This window comes from Anopheles cruzii, chromosome 3, assembly GCF_943734635.1.
Source record: "Anopheles cruzii chromosome 3, idAnoCruzAS_RS32_06, whole genome shotgun sequence".
Taxonomy (NCBI): Eukaryota; Metazoa; Arthropoda; class Insecta; order Diptera; family Culicidae; genus Anopheles; species Anopheles cruzii.
In genome coordinates, this window is record NC_069145.1 from 70,179,306 (window position 1) to 70,194,039 (window position 14,734).

At 51.4% G+C, this 14,734-nt stretch overlaps 3 protein-coding genes across 3 annotated transcripts; 2 read left to right on the forward strand and 1 right to left on the reverse strand.

Moving 5' to 3' along the window:
• Nucleotides 1-3,562: 3,562 nt before the first annotated feature.
• LOC128270891 (UDP-glycosyltransferase UGT5-like) lies at nucleotides 3,563-9,276 on the forward strand. The gene is made up of 4 exons (XM_053008317.1): nucleotides 3,563-3,631; nucleotides 7,414-7,918; nucleotides 7,982-8,367; nucleotides 8,451-9,276. Exons 1-4 carry the CDS (start codon nucleotides 3,563-3,565, stop codon nucleotides 9,171-9,173), a joined length of 1,683 nt encoding a protein of 560 aa, XP_052864277.1. The 3' UTR covers nucleotides 9,174-9,276.
• A 746-nt stretch (nucleotides 9,277-10,022) lies between these two features.
• On the forward strand, nucleotides 10,023-13,764 carry LOC128270303 (UDP-glycosyltransferase UGT5-like). Its single transcript, XM_053007704.1, has 5 exons — nucleotides 10,023-10,529; nucleotides 11,979-12,231; nucleotides 12,296-12,523; nucleotides 12,592-12,807; nucleotides 12,868-13,764. Exons 1-5 carry the CDS (start codon nucleotides 10,527-10,529, stop codon nucleotides 13,761-13,763), a joined length of 1,596 nt encoding a protein of 531 aa, XP_052863664.1. The 5' UTR covers nucleotides 10,023-10,526; the 3' UTR covers nucleotide 13,764.
• A 112-nt stretch (nucleotides 13,765-13,876) lies between these two features.
• LOC128270892 (sperm flagellar protein 1-like) lies at nucleotides 13,877-14,282 on the reverse strand. The gene is made up of 2 exons (XM_053008318.1): nucleotides 14,177-14,282; nucleotides 13,877-14,118 (listed from the first exon to the last, which is right to left on the reverse strand). The coding sequence occupies exons 1-2, from the start codon at nucleotides 14,280-14,282 to the stop codon at nucleotides 13,877-13,879; spliced, it is 348 nt and encodes a 115-aa protein (XP_052864278.1).
• Between the last annotated feature and the right edge of the window lie 452 nt (nucleotides 14,283-14,734).

The window sequence follows — 14,734 nt, forward strand, 5'->3', positions numbered from 1 at the left end:
GGCGATGGCGGTGACGGCGATCGCCGATTTGGTTTCACTTTGGTTAATTATTTCCGTCGACCGTAATCACTGTATTCACGCCTCGCGTGTGGAGCATAAATCACGATCGCACGATTAGGATGCCGTCTTTCGCGTTTTCCACCCTCCGGTAAGCGGGCCCGGGCGAGCTTCCGTCAGATGTCAGCGCGTGCAACGGTGGCGCATGTTTGGCCGCATAGCGATCGCATTTTCTCATTATCACACCACCACCACCACCGTGTCACGTGTCGTCGATTCTTTGTTCGTCCGGTCACAGGCTTTCACAACTTTCGCCCGGCCCGTTTCCAAATCACCACATTCCCAATCGCCTACGGCAAAGGAAGAAAAGCGGAAAATTTTATCACATCGATCGGATCAGATCAGATCGGAACGGTGACCCTCGTCTCGGGGCGCTAAAAGAAAAATACATTCACCACATTCCTGGCCGCATTTCGCAGCCTCTGGCCACATCATCATCCACACCATCATCACAGCTCATTCCAGTAATCACGCAACCGTCGCACTGTGGTCAAAACAAATAGAAAAGCACTCCCGAAAATCCCGGGTCGGAGGGACAAACACGACGATCGCCGTAATCAATCCTAATCCTCTTCGGCGTGTGTTGGTTCGGGGGAGCAGCAACAGAGTGCAAACAAACACCAGCCAAGCACGCAACGTGGGCCGCCGTGGAACGCCGTGAAAAATGTGATGGCATTTTCCCTGCCAACGGTGGCGTCGAAGTCACGGGCGCCGAGAATGGATTGATAAGTGCCGCTGATGCCGCGGTGTGAAATTAGTTCGTGCGAATGATTAGGTCACTCTATGTTGCAGAGGTTGCTATGATGCTGTGCCCGTAGTCTGTTTGTTCGTAGCAGCCCACTGTTCATAAACAAAGTTCGATCACACTTATGCACTTTAAATATCTTTTCCAAAAAACTGCCACATCCAGACGTACGCGAGCTTCGATCGACCACAAATGAACCCGGGGAAATCCCGGTTAGTAGCATCACCTTCTATGATTTGGTTTAGGTAACTATTTTTAACCATCACTTTGATTCGTCATAACCGCCACATCCAGAAGCAATAAATCCACGCACGGAACGTAATTTAATCTCATTTCGCTGGGCCACAATTTATGACACTTCCATAAACATTTCATTCTTCCTTTTTTTCCCGCACCGCACTCCACCGAGATGCACTTTTACCGAGATCGGCCAAACAAACGCGATGCATTCGCGCATCGCATCCAATCCGGCCCGGTCGTTAGTCAGCTGCACGCGGTTCCGAGTTGTAAAACAAACTAGAGACGCTCTTAAATTAGCTTCCCCTTAGCACTCAGGGTGAGACAGAGAGCTAAAGAAGCCATTTTCCATCCATTTCGGTGCAGCAAAATGCACTTTGGTCGCCTTGAAGACGGCCGCGGGCCACCGACACGGCACGGCAACATCCATCGCGCCCCATCAATCCGTCACAACCTGTCACGTCCACGGTGTGCACGGCGAGCACCAGCAGACGACAATTATAGTCCTTAATTATCCTTGGCCAACGCGAACGCGCGAATTGGGTGGAGCTACTTCAAAGCTGTTTGGGCCGCGGTGTGTTGTAGAGTTTGTGAAGTTTTTGATTCGCTGAAGCGCGCTCTAGCCGCACACATTCGGGCGATCCAAAACTAAGCTTGGAGCTGGCGGTGGTTTCCTTCTATATTTAAGCACCCCCCCACCGGCGATCCCACGTTAATTAGCTGCTTTATGGGTGACGGAAAGTGAAACCTCGCGTCGTGCCGTCGGTCGGTCGGTCGGTCGGTGAGCGACAACTTAAGACATCAAGCGAACAAGAAGGACGAACGGTGGCCACTTTCGGTGTTGGATGTTTTAGTGAAAGAGTTAGGGAAAAATTAATGACCAACCGTGTCGTTGCCGGTGGGGAAAACCTGGAAAACAACACCGCACAAGGCATCACCGTGGCCCGGACACCGTGGCTCGTCACACAAAGTATCAATCGCACCCGCTAAGGGGTACCTTCGCTTCGTTGTCTAGACTTCCCCGTCCCCAATGGGGGAAAACGCAGGGCTTAGATCTCATAAATTTCCCCCTCGCGAACACACATATGCGTAGAACGGTGAAGCCATAAATATTTGCTTCCGCGTGAAGACCCGCGATGATGGCGAAAATTGTGTCTTTAGCGCCGCGGTAGTCGAGGTATTCGAACTATCTTCCCCTTGTTCACCCGAACCGACGTTATAGAGCCGGGAACATGGGCATGTGCTCAGTTTCAGGTCGGTTCGGTCGAGAGTGACATAAATTACCGGTCCCCGAAATGCAGCGAGATTAGCTGACGACAATAAAAGAATGACTTATGGGGCAGACCCCAGACAGCAGCAGCAGCCGAAAACCGAAAGTGCAGCGGAGCAACGCACGGTCCCTGGAACTCTAACGCAGCGGTTCCGGATGACTGGCCGCGCGGCTTATGGGGTTGTTTCATTAATTAATGATGGCACGTTTTGGAGATTCTTCCAAGAGGCCATCATCATCTGGCAGGGAGACTCTTCGTAGAGACTTCGCGTTCACGCGATCGCTTACCACGATCCGACACTCCGACGGAGCTGATCCTCGCGATCTGTAAAATTGCAATCATCAATTTCCAATCTAACGATGGTGAGTCAGTGTTCGCCGGCCACTGATCACTTCTGAGCTGCTGCGTGCTCGAAGTAGAGCGCCCGCTAAACGCCCCCCGTGGCCCAAACGCGGACAGTACTCTGGCGGATGTGGGTGAGCAAAGTAATTAATCCACTTTTAACCCGACGTCGCCGTCTCGCACGGAGGTCGATCAAATAAATTGCAGTGCGCCGAACGACGCAGCGCTACGACGGAAAACCGATATCTGCCCGCGGTTGGGCGCGGCTAGGCTGGCACGGTAGCTCCACTACTGCCGGCGGAGTCCGTGTGTCCGCGTTCCGCATGGCCGACGAAGAACTGCGCTATGGTTCTTTGAGGGCGATCCCTGTTTCTGTGGATGCCGTGGATTGGGTGTGGGGATCGAGACGCCAGGTCTGGGCCGCCGAGAGAGGTACCTTCGAGTTCTCCGGACGCACGCTCGCGTGTGTGTGTGCATCGTTTGTGGGCAAACAAAACATGAGCCGGAAAACGAATTTCCGAAATAATTGCATCACGTTCACGAAAGCAGAGATCGAGAACGTCACGGGCGCCCCGTCACGGCATAACGGCGCGCGTTACGGTTGACGATTGACGAGACATACGGCTTCCTGTGGTGGTAGCACCAGCACCACCGAGAGAGCAACATCCCAGCGTAGTGGGTCTTGAAAAACGACACGAAAAAAGGCCAAGACTTCTGCAGTGGAAGTCCCGCCGCAAACGAGCGGCGGACAGATTTAGAGTCTTCAGCCGACGCATCATAACGCTACGCTGTGCCCGGTGAATGTCCTCCGACACACTGCGAACATTCTGCACACATCCGGTGCCGGATCGTGTATGATTGGACTCCGGAATGGCAGAACGCGGCACCGACAAAGATCCACCAGCAGATAATGTTCCAGGAGCTAAGGGCCCTTCTCGAAGACTTCGGCGACTCTCCGCCACGCTACGGAGCGCGCAGTGTGAGGGCTATAAATACACGCCTTCCCTCCCGACTGGGCCTGGGCCAGGTTCCTCTGGTCCAGAGGGCTAGTGTTTTCACCAAATTCACAACGACCGCGGGCATGACTTATTGCCCGGCGCAGACCGAAGCCGCGGTGTGCCGGGGTTTATAAAACACTGTCACGCAATGGCAATGGCGGCTATCACAACAAACCGGGCGCACACTTAACGCGATCTTCACCGTCGCCGTGCGCCTCGGGTGGTTCTCGGAAAACGTCGTGATTGTCACCGCACCAGTGAATCACCAGTGCCGTGCGTGAGTCACGCGCACACAGAACCGCCACACCACGGAACCGGGGATCCGCGGACATCGTCGGGTGCCAAGTCGAGTGGACGTGGAATGGACTTTTTCCGGATTTTCTTGCCAATTTTCGGCGGAATCTTCACATCCATCACCGGGCCATGGATCACTGAGCGGGGTGCTCGAAAATTTTCACACACTCAACACTCACTTCACGCACTCGAGAGACGTCAATTTCGCAACAGACCTCATCATCAACCGTGATACGATATCGGCGCCTGGTACGGGATTTTCCCGCTTTTCACAAAACGAATAGCAGATAGCACAGGCAGAGATCGTGAATCACTTCCACTGCGGCGCGGCACGATCGCGGGCACCACAAACAACCGCACCGTGGTCCGTCTCAGGCACAAATGAACGCGCCCGGTTTTCGGGACGTTCCCCGTCGGTGCGGAAAAGCGGGAAAAAGCGATGCGGCAGCGGTGGCGGCGGCGGCAACGGCGGCCGCTAAAAGGCGACAGTGACGGTGACAAAAATAAATTCCCCTTTTCAAATCACACACACACACACGGGTGCGCGGCCATGCGGTGCCGCACCGGTGGCGTTTTTCCACTTAATTTTTAAGCACCACGCACGGCAGGATCATCTCACTCCTGGGATCATCCCACTCGCTCCGACGCTCCCGCGCTGCCACGGGGGATCGTGCGTGCGATTCCGAACTCTCGACCGTGTTGATCGACCGCTCTCGAAAGGAAAATTCGTTCCCCCTTGCACCGGACCCGTCGGCCGGGCCATCGTTTTGGCCGTGACGTCTTCGGACCGGGAGAGAGAGGGCGTCTGTTTATATTTTCTTCGCCGGCCGGAGGACCCCTGACGGGCGAACCGTTCCTCGGCTTGGCACGATTTTCCACGCATCTTGCCCAATTCATTCAAATTCGTTGCGCCAGACACCTTCACCACACACGCACACACGAACGCACACAGTCAATCCGCTGTTGATTGGATTTATGCTCCGCTCCGAGCGGGAGATGGTCCGCGTAATCCGCGTGCGAAATCGTCTTTTTCTGCGTCTCGCGTGTTGCGGTTTGTGAGGTCTTCTTGGAGGATCAGCGACCGCAGCGCCTTTCACGACATTCACTTCTCACAAGCACTCCTCGTCCTGCTCACCACTTTTCGGCACCGTAACACCGGACCCCGGGACCAGACAGATGGCGTGCGCTCCGTTCGAGAATTTCGTCGCAACTGATGGCCGCGTGCGGGCCGCGCACGCCACGATCGTCGTGCGCCCGAGAATTGTGCGGGCGGTTTTCCGTTGCTTTTTTTTCGTTGTTGATGGGGCGATTCGGGGCGAACATGCGTTAGAACGTGACCGCGCGTCGTCGGAAGGAGGCGAAATGCTTCGGATACGGTGGTTTTCTTTTTGTGCAAGGGAAGGGAGCGACATTCTGGCGGTTCCCGCTTCCCGCGTGTTGACAATGTTCCGGTTTTCCCAACCACCCAAATAGAGGGCACGCAACAACACGCAAACTGCAATTGGATTATCGCGCGCTTCATTAACGTGCTCCGTGGCGGAGTCAGCAGCGGCATCGTTAAGGCTATCGGTGCTTCCAGGACGCGTCCTATCGCAACATCTTAACCATGTTATCAAGTGCAAGCAAGGATCGTCAACGCGCAGGAGCTCCCGGTATTTAGTCGGAAATGGTTAGTGCTTATCAGTATATTTTGATTGGAAAATATAAACGTTTCAGTTTACCGCTCAGATCAATTGGGTATTTAATAGTGTTTAGATTCAATTAACGTTCATTCAATTGTTCTACGCATTGCGATAGTTTCTTTTTGTGTCCTGTGTCTGAGAAATAAGGGTGCCGAAAATACACGAAAGAATTGATTGTAAGTTCTCTGGCGTATTTGAGAAAATACTTTAGATCACTTTTCTTACTTACTTTTTTTTCAACTGTCTTTATTTACTTTTAACAATCACCATTTACCATGCGGTTCAATAAGTTTTGAGCTTCAATAATAGAGGGAGCTGATGCTAACCAGTTTGAAGTTCATTTAAATCATTCCATCATCAGTGAAATTATTATTTTTTGTTTACAAGCAATTTAGTATCGACGTGTCATAGTATTTTTTACAATGGAAAAATCAAGTATCGTGCAGCGACTGAATTTTTATTTTTGGAAGGTTTAAAAGCAAAGGGAAATTACGAACGAATGTTCGGACTCTACACTCGGACTCTTCGCCTTGAACTAATACAGTAAAAAGAAGGGTCGTACAAGCCTTAAAGAGGATCCACGCCAAGGACGTTCGAAAGTCGTAGGAATAGTACAGGATATCGTATTGGAAAATCGTCATGTGACTGAAAGAGATTTAGTAGAAGCCCTTCCACATTCTCACTTCAGGGATATAATTCATAAATTGGAATCTTGTTGGAATAAGTTTATTGATGTTCAGGGAGACCATACTAAAAAATAAAGTGTATTTCAAAACATAAAATTGAGATTTTATTATCAAAGCTCGAAACTTAGTGAACAACAGTTTCATAAAAGCATTATATTTGCAAAAGTAAGGTTATAATTCATTTTAAATTCATACCGCTCATATCATTTATTTACAGGTTTTCAATACATTTTGTAAAAAACCAAGTTGTACCATACTATTGGAAGGTATGTTAATGATATAGACACAAAACTTGTATCGTAAACCTCTGACTGAACATTTATTGCATGCTTACAAGTTGGCTTCATAACACAAAAAGGTTTTCCGTGAAGTTAGATAGGTTTCACTTCGCGAAGAGTTTTGTAAAGGCCCTTATTAAGACAACGGGATGCAGTGCACCACGGCATCGTTACATTCTCTATCGCTTCTCCTTTTCGCTGGTCCTTCCTTTACAATCTATCTTTATCGCTCTCTATCTGCTGATTTCCCTCACCGCCCTTACGTTGCGACGAGTCGACCACAAAGAGCTACAGTGCTCGGCGTAGCTGTAGCACCAGCCATTCGGGCCAATCCAACCCGTTGCCGGTGGCTTCAGAACGTAAATAACCTATCATCATCATCATCATGATCGTTTATCTTTCGCCCCGTCATTCGAGAGCAAACAAACACACACTCACACAGCTGCAGCAGCTAGAGCGCGATCGCGATGCGTCCGGTGATCGCAGTGGCAACCACTTCGGCTAGTGCTAGTGGCTGGTGATTCGCCTTTACGATCGGTTCGCAGCATCACGCAGCATAGGTCAGGTGCTGCTGCGGGTTGTGAGCATACTTTTGGGCCACCGTCTCTCTACCACTCTCTCCTGGCTCAGCTGATTGCCTGGTGGTGGAGATCGATTTTCATTCCCGATCCGCTGCGTCCCGATTGGAAATTCCGTAAACATCTAAACATTCTTACGCGGCCAGCCAATACGCGCAATGGTAAGCAATACGTCGATTTTTATTGTCGTCTAAAGAAGCGTTGAGGCAAAATAACCCATCGCCGTCGCTTGGTGCTACTTTCAGAAGTGGACCGGGCTGCTTCTCCTGCTTATTCTTCTTCCGGCGCGGAACGGCGAGGCGGCCAACATACTGCTTGTGTCGGTTTTCCCGGGCGTGAGTCACTGGCTGATGTTCGAGCACATCATCGGCGAGCTGCTGCAACGAGGTCACACCGTGACGGCCATCACCAACTACCGGCTGCGAGGGGTCGACGCGAATCGGACCGAGGGCGGCGAGGGCGGCCTTCGCTACCGCGAGGTGTTGATCGATCCGATCTACGACTTCGAGTCGAAAGGGCTACCGATGGAGGTATTCTTTAGGTCGCAATCGTTCAGCGATCCGTTCTTCAAGATGTCCATCCTGTGGAAGCTGGGCCTCGAGACGACCGAGCATGCGTTTGAAAGTCCGAACGTGCAAAAGTTCCTGCAAACGAAGGGTTTGCACTTCGATCTGCTAATTGCCGAGCAGTTTGCCCAGGAGAGCTTCCTGATGCTGGCGCACCAGTACCGAGTGCCGATCGTGACTATCAGTAAGATCGGTGGAGGTGGCCACTGTACGGAGAAAGATAATTCTTGTGCCCTCTTTGTTGCAGACACTCTCGGCCACGCAGACTATATAGACCGGGCGTTCGGGCTGATAACACCGTGGTCCTTCGTGCCACACTTCATGCTTCAGTACGGTGACCAGATGACGGTTACGGAGCGCACCTACAACGTGATGCTGTCGGCTTGGGGTGCGTTCCGCCGGAAGTTCTACTATCTCCCGGCCCACACAGCGTTGGCTGAGAAGCACCTTGGCCACTTGCAGGCTGCCGGTAGTGGTTCACTGCCCTCGCTTGAAGATCTGGAACGGAACGTCAGTGTGGTGCTGGTGAACAACCATATCATCTCGTCCCGGCCGAGGCCACGCATGGACGGAATGATCGATATCGCCGGGCTGCACATCCGGAAACCGAAGACGCTCCCGGTTACGGTTAAGGTACAGAGAGAGAGAGAGAATGAGACACTCGACTCGGTGTATGTTCCAAATTTAACAGACCACCCCATGTTTCGATCCGACAGACCTTCCTCGACGGAGCCACGCGTGGTGTGGTGTACATTAACTTCGGTACGTTTATGCGCAGCTCCGGCATGCCGGAGGAAACGCTTCAAGTGTTTCTGACCGTTTTCCGCAACCTACCGCACGTTCGATTCCTGTGGAAATGGGAAGCAGAGACGGCGCCAGCGAACCTGCCGCCGAACGTGCTGCTCCAGAAGTGGCTGCCCCAGAACGATGTGCTGGCCCACCCGAACGTGCGGCTGTTCCTATCGCACGGTGGCCTCTTCGGGACGCAGGAAGCCATCTACTGGGCCCGCCCGATGCTGTTCGTGCCGTTCTATGGCGATCAGCACAGCAACGCGCTCAAGTTCGAGCAGGCCGGCCTCGGGCTCACGCTGCGCATTATCAATGTCACGGTCTCGGAGCTTCAGTCGAAGATCGAACGGATCACCGGGGATCCCACGTTCCAGCGCAACGCGGACCAGCTGTCGGCCATCTTCCGCGATAACCCGACCGATCCGCTCGAGGCGGCCTTGTTCTGGATCGAGTACGTTGTGCGGCACCGTGGCGCTCGGCATCTGAAATCGGCCGCGGTGCAATTGCCGTGGTACAAGTACCTGTTGCTGGATCTACTGACGGCCATGCTGGTGGTGCTGGGCATGGTTGTATGGATGGTGAAGAGGCTGCTAAGCTACCTGGCCGGGTTGTTCGTTTCCGGGCGCTCGGATAAAGTTAAAGTCAATTAAAACTGAAAGGTGTATACATTCCCACCAAAAAGACTGGAAACAGGATCGAAACTGGCAGGTTCAAGATCCTGTTTCTCGATATAATATTTCTAATTTGATCATTTTATTCGATACACTGCGAGGTATACACTCGCACTAGATTCATAATTTTTTGTTCAAAATCTCGAAAATATTTGTTTGTCATGTTGAATATTTATCAATAAATTTCGAAATTTGGGTTTTTCACAGGCGTATTGTACCCGATTTTAAACGCTGCCGACTTTAAGTACCAGGTGAACATAAGTCCCGGGCTGTGAATGCGATCATTAGCTCATTGCATGCTTTCAGGCGTTTAGCACTTAGTTGATTGGCGGAAAAAAAGCATATTTACTGTAGTGTACTTGCTGTAAACATTCACCTTAACCTTCAAGAGGAGTTTCTTGGCTATGTTAATCAAAAAATCATTTGTTGGATTACCCAATCTTTCTACAGCCGAAACTTCCCAAAACCCAGTGACTGTTTTGTTAACCTACATTTTTGCGGCATTGATAAATGTATTCTACCGACACGAGACGACACTACTTATCGTCGATACGTTTGAACCGTTCGCCCGCGATTACAGCGCAACGGCTATCAACCGTTGACCGGCGCGTGATTTATCAGCAACCAGCCATTCGTCGGGGACACCGGGGAGTAGAAAGAGCTTGCGCACCGCGTACCCAGCCCGTCCTCTGGCCAGCTTCGGGGCCGGCTTAACGCCAGAACACTTCGCCCGAGCGACAGCTGCATCTCAGTCAACTCGCCGCACTCTCAGTAGCGCTGCAGCCATCTAGCGAGTAGGTTTCGGGCTGTTCCGGTGGCCGGGGAGGATCGCTTCCTCGTCCGTTGTCCGCACACGACACACGTGTAACTCGAGGTGCGAAAGAGGGGCCGGTGCGCTTTCGGGTGGATATTTATACACCGCTGTCGAGCCGACAGGCAGACAGTTCGGCGAATCGGATTCGCTGAGATCGCCACCGATCAGCGTCCAAGCTCTGATCAGTCAACCATCGTCCGTCCGCCAGTTCGAGCCACAGAAGCAAAGCAAAGCGGTTCGGTTCGGGCCGATTTCGTCCGGCAAGCCAAGGACCGCGGACAGCTGTGCCCGGGAAGTAGCGTGAAGTGCCCAGAATCGGCGCCTGTGATGGCGTTGCACCCTTCGAGGTGCACTACGAACGTGCATTACATAAGCGGGTGACATTAGTTTTCTCTGGGGGTGATTGAGTGACCACCGGTTCAGCATCGGTTCTAGAGGCCTCCTCTCGTGCGCAGGGACGATAACGGGTTGATGGTAAGCCATCAATTGTGCAGTGGACACCAACGCCAACTAACAACATGGTAAGCAAGTGCGCTGTGACTTTAGCGAGTGTGTGACCTATGCGGGTCTCGATTGCAGTTCTGGCGCAGGAATCGGGTTATCTGTCGCCAAGATAACGCGGCCGAAGGTGGTCGGTCGATAAGAATGGCAGCTCTGGGCAAGAAAGAGGTCAGCCGAGAGGCGTTCGGTTCGGCGAAAACCTGAGTTCGGCAATTAAGTGTAGATTATTGTGCGAGTGGAACGGCAGGCGCTTTAAAATGGTCCCCCCCTATAAATAGGACGCCACTTTCCAAGTGCCAAGTTCAGGCAGTGGTGACGACGCCGGCCACCAGCCAGCCAGCATTCTGCTCGGTTCGATTCTGCCGCTCTCGCGTAAACATTAAGCATATTTTTAGACCCCCGCCGTGGTCTTGGCGCGTCGCGAACGGATTTTGTTTTGATTATGGATGCCGGTATATCTATTTGTTTCCTTCGCCGGCGCTTGTCGGTGCAACCCGACGGTCGATGGTGATGCAAAAAAAAAACTCCGCCAGAGAGCTTAACCGTGGCGCGTGTTGAACTGCGACCGTCTTCCCTGCAACCTTCTGATTTTATTTCGTCTATGGATTATCTCACTGTAGCCGAAATAGTTCAAATTTAAGGTGAAAAGTGGGTCACCTGAATCTTCTCCAGTGGACCAGGAATTTCTGTTCCACCGTGAAGTGTAAACAACTATCAATAGAGACCACCGTGTTCAATTAAAGTGCACGACGAAAAGCCATTAGTCCACAAGATGAACCACGGTGCCAACGGTGGAACGTGGCTTGGCACTTTGTCCAATGGAAAATCCGATTTCTCTGCTCGTCGGTTTTGGCGAACCAGCAGCAGGTGGACCAGTGTTTGATTGAAGCTAAGTTTCTTGCAGGTCTACAATACGTGTGGCGAACGAACAATTAGTGATTCGCATACTTACGTTACTTACATCAGAAAATATCACTGAAAACAGGAAAAACCGAATTCAAAATGTAATCATCGAGCTTTTCTTAGTTTAAATATTTAAATACTGTAGTTGGAACTTTGAAAGGCAGTTACGTAATTTGGGTAACTGACTGTGTTTATTTTTATTTATTACTGGATTCTCATTATTTTCCAATTTTACACGCTGGTTAAAGTAATTATTCTCGCTTCCCTGCTGGTGTTGAGAGTCATTCAGCACATATTCACTTTGGCCAGAGCACTAAAATCGACAGCTCGTTCCATTTATGGGCTGGCTGATAAGCATGGCGCCGACCTTTAGTAAGCTTCACGTTCGAATGTCGACAGCATTTTTGCAGAACATTTCTTGCCAATGAGGTTCGCTTCAGCTCTTCCGACGCTGCGTTTTGTGTGACGCAATCGGAAACAAAATTTCAAATAAATCCCTCCCCGAACGGAAAGGTTGATTACGCCCGTCGATTTATGCATATCCGCCCCTATCTCTGCCGCCGCAGCATTTCACCGTAGTGTCGTGTTTCGTCGCTGGCGTATTTGCATTTACCGCCTTCCCGCGCACCGAGAGCGCCAAGGTGCTGTTCCTCGTTCCGTTCCCGGCGCCCAGCCACTGGCTCTGGATAGACCACTTCGTCCGGGAACTGCTGGCGCGCGGCCACGAGGTGACGGCCATCACCAACTTCGGTGCCAAAGAGCCCCATCCCAACTACACCGAAATTTTGATTGAACCACCATACGACATACCGTACTACTGTGAGTGAAGGTTGGAAGGCGAAAGCGGCACCGTCTAATCCCGTTGATTTTGCTTCCTTTGCAGTTCCCGTGTCGGACATATACGATTCAAAGTACAACAGCGACCTAAGCAACCTGTTCCTTTACTGGAGGGTGGGCCTCTCGACGACGCAGTATGCGCTCGAGAATGCAAATGTACAGCAGTTCATCGAGCAGGACGACACCGACTTCGATGTGATCGTGTCGGAGCAGTTCTACCAGGAAGCATTCCTCATGTTTGCCCACAAATATCGGGCGCCCACTGTGACGCTATGTAAGCGCAAGCTGGGGCTGATTGCCGTGGTCTGCGGGAAGCGTTTCATTAATGTACCCCTTTTTCAGGCACATTAGGACATGCCAATCACATGGACCAAGCGATGGGACTCGTCACACCCTGGTCCTTCGTTCCACACCCGGTGCTGTTGCTGACTGACGACATGACGTTCGCGCAGCGTTGCTACAACTGTATGATCTCGCTGGCCGATCTCGTGCTGCGCAATGTCTACTACATCCCACAGCAGAACCGATTGGCACAAAAGCACTTCGCCAAGATTGAAGGTAATGAAGCCGTTTAATAGCCGATGACGGTGCATCTGAAATATCTCTTTCTCCCGGCAGGGCCCGAGCTGATGCCTTCGATACGGGATCTAGAAAAGTCCATCTCGGTCATACTGGTCAACAGCCACACTTCAACGTCCCCACCGCGGCCAACGATACCGGGCCTGGTGAACGTGGCGGGAGCCCACATCAAACCGGCCAAAGAGCTGCCGGAAGATATCGGCAAGTTTCTCGATGGAGCCCGCGACGGCGTCGTCTTCTTCAGTCTCGGCTCGTACATGAAGAGTGTCGATATGCCGAAGGACAAAATGAAAGCATTCCTGGAGGTGTTCCGCAATCTGAAGCAGCGGGTGCTGTGGAAGTACGAAGACGAGGACGTCGCCCACCTGCCCAAGAACGTGATGGTGCGCAAGTGGCTACCGCAGAGCGATATCCTGGCGCACCCGAACGTGGTACTGTTCATCACGCACGGCGGTATGTTCGGTAGCCAGGAAGGCCTCTTCCGCGGTGTGCCGATGCTGTACATTCCGTTCTACGGTGACCAGCATCGGAACGCGCTGAAAGCGGAAAAGGCCGGATACGCGCTCACGATAAACTTTTCCGAGCTGAACGTCATAACGCTCGGATCGCGGCTCAACGAGCTGCTCACGAACCCGGCGTTTATGAAGCAGGCCAAACGAGCGTCGGAGCTGTTCCGTGACAACATTGTGCCACCAATGCAGGAAGCGATGCACTGGATCGAGTACGTCATACGACACCGGGGGGCGAAGCACCTGAAAACACGGGCCATCGAACTGTCCTGGGCGCAGTATCTAGTGCTAGATGTTGTGGGCTTCTTCTTGCTTGTCTTTCTTCTGGTGGCGGCCGTATTCTACTTGGTGCTGGGTACCGTCTTAGCGAAGCCACCGAAACCAACGCCAAAGAGAGACCCGTTAAGGAAATTTAAAATAAACTAAAAACCGTCAATGAATGGATTTTGCAACGGAAATGCTCGAAAGAAAGTGTAGTTTTCAATGCATTCTTTGATGGGAGCTCAACAGCGATTTCTGCACCGACTACTTATCTACCACTACGCATATGTCCGAGTGGTTCGGACCATCAGTTCGTTTAGCAGTATCTCCATGATGCCGTTGCTTCCGCTGACGAGATCCATGATCATTGCGTCGTCAAGATATATGTTCAGACGTCGCAGTACCTTGCGGTTCAACGTTTGCCAGTTGCTCAGCTTGTTGGCTGTGGAATTACACTTCGAGTAGTTGTGCAAATCCACCAGCTTGGGAAACAGGCACTTCAGAATCTCTGCCACAAGAACTGCGAAAACGAACGAAACAATATTAATGGACTCACAAATGGTTTCCTACGCACGTACCACCATCCGACATGTCGCGGGTAAAGTGTTTGATTGATTTCGATAAATGAAACTGGTGCAGCCAAACGCACAGAACCGAGAGTTCTTCGCTCGACAGTGGGGCCATTTTCGTTCGAGAAGCTGACATCTTGCGACTGTTTTGATCCTGATTTCGATCTGAATATCACGATGGCGACTATGATTCGAAGGTACTAGATGCAATATAACTGTGCAAAGTTGTCATGGTTTGCTGCGGTTTTTCTACAGTTTAACAAAGCGCATATAAATGTAAAATTTAAAAAAAAAACAAATCTAACGAAATTGGTCAAATTAGAGTTATTGACCAAGCCTCTTTGTTCGCTCAAAATGCTATGCGGCGACCCACATACGGCATGTATTTTTATTCGAATACCATGGGTCATGGGTCATGTATACAATCTGCTATTGCCGATAAGGATTCGCTTCTGCGGACGCGGAGGATTTGCAACAGGTCGAAATGGTTATCGGCGAGATTGGTGGCAGTAAAATACTACACACGGCCTTGCATATGTCAAGGGATTTCCCAAAAGAACACTCGGT

Bases quoted from the DNA above. Each gene is read 5' to 3' on its own strand.
- LOC128270891 (XM_053008317.1), top strand. From the start codon at position 3,563: ATGTTCCAGGAGCTAAGGGCCCTTCTCGAAGACTTCGGCGACTCTCCG. The intron at 7,919-7,981 runs GTAAGATCGGTG...TCTTTGTTGCAG, and splicing joins AGTGCCGATCGTGACTATCA to ACACTCTCGGCCACGCAGAC. The intron at 8,368-8,450 runs GTACAGAGAGAG...TCGATCCGACAG, and splicing joins CGCTCCCGGTTACGGTTAAG to ACCTTCCTCGACGGAGCCAC.
- LOC128270303 (XM_053007704.1), top strand. The intron at 12,232-12,295 runs GTGAGTGAAGGT...CTTCCTTTGCAG, and splicing joins ATACGACATACCGTACTACT to TTCCCGTGTCGGACATATAC. The intron at 12,524-12,591 runs GTAAGCGCAAGC...CCCCTTTTTCAG, and splicing joins GGCGCCCACTGTGACGCTAT to GCACATTAGGACATGCCAAT.
- LOC128270892 (XM_053008318.1), bottom strand. From the start codon at position 14,282: ATGGCCCCACTGTCGAGCGAAGAACTCTCGGTTCTGTGCGTTTGGCTG. The intron at 14,119-14,176 runs GTACGTGCGTAG...TCGTTTTCGCAG, and splicing joins CCGCGACATGTCGGATGGTG to TTCTTGTGGCAGAGATTCTG.